The 5,237-nt window shown below is 32.9% G+C and overlaps 1 protein-coding gene across 2 annotated transcripts; it reads right to left on the reverse strand.

The window, feature by feature from the left end:
* Positions 1-1,722: 1,722 nt before the first annotated feature.
* LOC114733625 (receptor-like protein 43) lies at positions 1,723-4,863 on the reverse strand. Of its 2 annotated transcripts, none has more exons than XM_028921118.1 (2): positions 4,593-4,863; positions 1,723-2,015 (listed from the first exon to the last, which is right to left on the reverse strand). In XM_028921118.1, exons 1-2 carry the CDS (start codon positions 4,825-4,827, stop codon positions 1,837-1,839), a joined length of 414 nt encoding a protein of 137 aa, XP_028776951.1. In that variant the 5' UTR covers positions 4,828-4,863; the 3' UTR covers positions 1,723-1,836. The 2 variants fall into 2 exon arrangements, 1 of the variants encoding a protein (XP_028776951.1); XR_003739089.1 differs by lacking the exon at positions 1,723-2,015 and adding an exon at positions 4,094-4,461.
* Between the last annotated feature and the right edge of the window lie 374 nt (positions 4,864-5,237).

Genomic DNA, 5,237 nt, shown 5'->3' on the forward strand with positions numbered 1-5,237 from the left:
CTTAGATGGTATGATAAAAATTTAAATTATTTTTCAGTTTTTTATTTCTCACCTGTTTAACCTTGGGTTAACTCTGGTCTGACCCATTGATACTTGACCCTTTGCCTCAACTGGTCCAATTTTCAGTTCCTTGATTTTCACCTTAGATAAAACAAATATATATAAGTTTTTATTTTGAACTAAGATACTTTAAAAATATTCACAACAATAGTTTTAAGGGAATAGTATTTCGAAATATAATCACAAAATATTTTTACGCATATACTCTCTTGTTCTTTTTTTTTTTGGGGCCAAAAATAATTTCTGTTGATAAATGCTTTATAATCCATTAGTTGTTATGTTAGATATAATTATTAACTAAAATCAAAATAGTATTCAACACAAACAACAAGAATAACCGAATTTTCTTTTCCACCCCTCTTATGAGCAACTTTTTCCCCATAAAAAAAGTAAAAGACTCTTCACCGTGATGGTTACTTCAAATAAAATTAAATTTTTTTCTATCATTGTTATGGTAATTCCTCATCTCTTCTGCCCTTTTTAAAGTCTTCACTTTTTTGTAAATATTCTTTTATACCAATATCAATTTTGTTAGTATAAGACTTTCTCTAGCTTAATTTTGCTAAAATTAGAAAAACCTCCCAAATATTTTCACAACCTTAATTTTAATAAATTTCTTAACATTTTTAATAATATTTTGATAACAATTCTAAAATATTTTGTTTTAAGTACATGTATTTCTTTATTTGGAAGCAATCTTTTTTGAGGCATTGTTAAACATTAAATATGGATACCTCTCCCAACAAAAATTTATTTAAACCTTAGTTGGTCACATTCGTCCTTAAATTTCATTTTGGATTTTGACTGTATTGTTCCTTTTTTTTTTTCGGGTGATAAGTTGTTCGCATTCATATGCCATTTGGATTTACTGTTCAAGTAGAATAATTAGATAGCAAACATACGTAATTTTAAACATATAAAAAAAATTAAGACCTTTATAAGATGCAATATAAATTCATGAATTATTTTGATAAAATGTCAGTTTAGAAATTAATTGAAGTTTTCAGTAAAATTAAGAGATAAAAATAATGAAGCTGACTATAACATGTTAAATATGAAAACAATAATTTTAAGTCAATAAATTAATTTAAGCTTTTAAATATATATTCTTTTATCCAAATGAGATTGGATACAAAAAAAAAGCGTCAAAATAATGATGGAAAAGATCAACTTACTTAATGAAAAAATAAATAAATAGAGGGATGTAATTTAAAAAACACACTTCACATGCCATCCAGTGAGGTTAGATATGTTTTGAATTCTTTTTTAAATCCAAATTGAAATTTAATTTTTCATACATTCGCTTGCAAAGGTTAGTAGATTGGCCACCTATGTCCAACGTCCTACTATGCCGTATGTCATTTTTCTATTTTCTTTATCTTTTTTTTTTCTTTTTGCAAAAGCTATTATTCAACTATAGCTTTGGCCAAGAAGCAATGAACAAATTGGAGACCCTTTCTTCAATATAGCAATACATTATCAAACACACACACACACACACACATATATATATATATATATATATTATATATTCTTGCTAGAAAGCAAAATCCTAACAAGGCTCATATTATTCAAAAGCCCAAGTAATTAATGACAAACAGAAGCAACAACATGCAAGATGCTTGTAAAAAGCCACAACTACAATCACACAACTCTTCCCCCCCCCCCTTCTCACCACCAACAATATCGAAATTTGTACCACATGCAGTCTATGAATCGAAAGTAAGTATACCTCCAGGATCTACTGTAGAGCAAAGGACCAACAACTATCCAAAATCATGGAACAAATCCCAGAGACATGCTCACATAAAACCAATTGACCCCATTTCTCTTACCTTCTTTGTCATTATGGCGGTTTGGGATATTTTGCAAATCATCGCAATTCTTTTGTAGTGGAGGACCACAGAGATCGTTGCCCACAAAACTTAATGCTTCAAAGCTTTGCAATTGAGTGCCTGTTGGAATTTTCCCCATCAGATTGTTGGATGACAAGTTCAACTTGCTCAAGAAATTCAAATTGGACATGCTTGATGGGATTTCACCATAAAGCTGATTTTCTGAGAGATCCATTGACTCCAACCATTCCATGTTTCCAATATTTTGAGGAATCTTACCACTCAAAAGATTGTTTGACAAGTTCAGGAAATGCAACCCCTTGAAAGATGTAATTTCACTTGGTATCTCCCCACATAATTTATTACCAAAGAGATCTATGCTTGTGACGAGGTCTAGCAAAGTATATACATCATCTCTTCCTTTCAGCTCTAGAAGCACATCAATTACAGCTCTTTCAGCACCATTTTCTAAGCCATGGATGTACGATTCTAGAGTGGTATTCTTTACTAGCATAACACTCAATTGATTGATGCATTTTGGTATTTGTCCCATCAAGTTGTTTTGTGCAAGATCCAAGATATGTAGGGAATTCAAAGAGCATATTTGATTGGGAATCTTACCATTGAATTGGTTTGATCCGAGGAGAATGATCTTCAAATTTAAGAGAATGTCTCCAACCCATGGTGGAATGATTCCTGAAAATTGATTCTCTCTAAGATCCAAAATTACCAATTTAGTACTATTCTTGAAACAAACAAGAAAATTTCCTGAAAGAGAGTTGTTACGGAGTTGCAATGAGTACAACCAAGGTAAGGATCCCAAGGATGTGGGCAACTTCCCATTGAAATGGCTATTATCAAACTTGACGATCATTAGATTATCTAACCACATCTTCCAACAATCAGGTATTTCACCTAACAAATTATTTGATGCTAAATTGAGATATTCTAACATCATTGGCTCTTCCTTTTCCTGACATGAGAAGGAGGCTATAGATCCAGAAAACCAATTATTTGAGAGGTCTAAGTCTTCCACAATTGGTGATATGTGTGGTAAAGGACCACTTAAGCGATTTGAGCTTAAATCAATTGTGTTGACATTGATGGGATTCTTCAATGTATAAGAAAGCTCTCCATGGATATCATTGTTAGAGAAATAAAAAATAAAAAAAAAGCATAGGGGAGCACCCTACAGCCATGTGGGGATAGAATCAGAGATGTTGGTGTTAGGTATGGACAACTCCACAAGATTTTTCAGTGATCGAATCCATGATGGAAAGTGGGGACCTAAATGCCATAAGGCCGTGTCCAAGGAGATCAACTTTTGAAAAGATGGCTTCCAATTGGGACCTACTTTTAAAGTAAGTCTGTTTCCTAATGCGGGGAAAAAATTTAATTTAGCGAAATTAGCGAGGTGATGTTCATTTACAATTCCATAGAAAAGATTATCATGGATATCAAGATCTTCTAATTCAGAAAGTGATTGCAAAACATCGAAAGGATTCCCATCAAATTTATTTCCCCAAAGTTGGAGATATTTCAAAGAGGTAAGATTTCCTAAAGATATAAGAATTGCACCTTTAATAGAATTGTTAGAGATAGAAAGGTGACAGAGACTTTTGAAAATCCCAATTTGGACTGTCAAATTACCATAAACTTTTGAACTACCAATTGACAAAACCTTGAGTGTGAGAGAAGCACAATTAGAGATTATTTCTATTAACTCAGAAACTTGTTGATTGAAGTTATTGTCAGAGAGATAAACACTTCCTAGGTTACAGAGATTGCTTAAAGAGTTTGGAAATGGCCCTTCCAATTGATTGACTGACAAAGCAAGAGTAACCATAGAAGTCAAATTTCCAATTGCATGTGAAATTGTTCCATGCAAATTGTTTAAAGAAAGATCAAGAGACTTGAGATGGTTCAAAGTATATAAGCAATCAGGGATAGAAGAATTAAAAAAAATTTCAGACAAATCAAGATCTTCAATGAGAGAGAGGTTATTCATACCATTTGGTATGAATCCTTGCAAATTATTGCCGGTTAATTTAAGAGAAACCAAATTCTTTAGCTGAAAAATCCACTTTGGAATGGAAGGAGATCCAAAATCAAAAGAAAAGGAAAGGTCAATGATTGTTAGAGATGAAAAGTTTATGGCAATGGCTAGATGGAAATTGTGATGAAGAGCACACTCTTGTAGGTGTAACTCTGTCAATAAGGGAAGAGATTGCAAAACAAGCAACCAATCAAAGGCATTAGACAGATTAACAACACTCAATTGAAGATATTAAAGTGAAGAAAGAGATGATATCCACTGCAGATTTTCTTCATACAATGATATCCGATCCACGTCATATTGATCACCACCAGAGAGATCGAGATAGAGTAGATTTGATAAATTACCAATTTGATGGGGAATCTTTCTAGTAAAATAATTATCTCCTCCAAGGTCAAGATGGAGCAAACCAGAGAGATTTCCTATTTGGTGAGGAATGCTTCCACTGAATCCCGCATAAGAGAGGTTCAAATATGTCAAGCTCTTCATTGAACAAAGGAAACTTGGAAACTACATGCCTCCAAAATAGTTTCTACTCAAATCCAAGTAACTTAGTTCTTTCAACTGAAGTATCGAAGGATGTATTTCACCCTCATACAAGTAACTAATTGAAGCTGAAAGGTGAAGTTCAAGAATGTGACCTGTTTCATGATTGCAAGAAACTGATGTCCAGTTGCAGCAATTTGTGTTATCATCAGACCAAGTGGCAAGGCTGTTTGAAGGACCATGAAGATGTTGCTTGAAATTAAGCAGGGCTTGTCGCTTACTAGGAATGCAAAGAACTTGATCAAATGCTTTGCATTTGCATAAGAGATTTAGTGATGAGGTGAGTGAGCAAATCAAAATGAACAATATGGTATTTTCGCACAGACCCATGATTAGTTTCTTTACTAGAGCTGGCTTACAACTCTACACAAAATTACTGGTATTTATAGTGTCAGAAAGTGGGGGTTTAAGCAAAATTTTCACATAACAGTGAATGACTTCCTGGCAATGCGTTCATTCTATAGGCGTCTTGGTCAATACAGGATGACAGTGAGATGTGAAACTTGAGACGATTATGTATGTAAAAGGCATACATAATTCTTTATTATTTATGCAAAGTTGCAGCCTAATAGGTCTCATCATTTCCTTAAAAAATCATGGATTTAAGTAATTTTAATTGTTATATTCGTCTCCAAGTATGACTGTAAAAGTTATAAAACATTATTGCTATTATTAGCAAATCACGTACATACGTATAAATTGATGAAAATAATTTAAAGGAACAGTACAGCTAATCTTGG

This window comes from Neltuma alba, unplaced genomic scaffold (assembly GCF_004799145.2).
Source record: "Neltuma alba isolate B1F8T4 unplaced genomic scaffold, ASM479914v2 tig00013022_pilon, whole genome shotgun sequence".
Lineage (NCBI taxonomy): Eukaryota > Viridiplantae > Streptophyta > Magnoliopsida > Fabales > Fabaceae > Neltuma > Neltuma alba.

Coding starts and splice junctions, on each gene's coding strand:
- LOC114733625 (XM_028921118.1), bottom strand. CDS start 4,827: ATGGGTCTGTGCGAAAATACCATATTGTTCATTTTGATTTGCTCACTC. Junction 2,016..4,592: donor TTCTTGCAATCATGAAACAG/GTCACATTCTTG, acceptor AAATTCCAACAG/GCACTCAATTGCAAAGCTTT.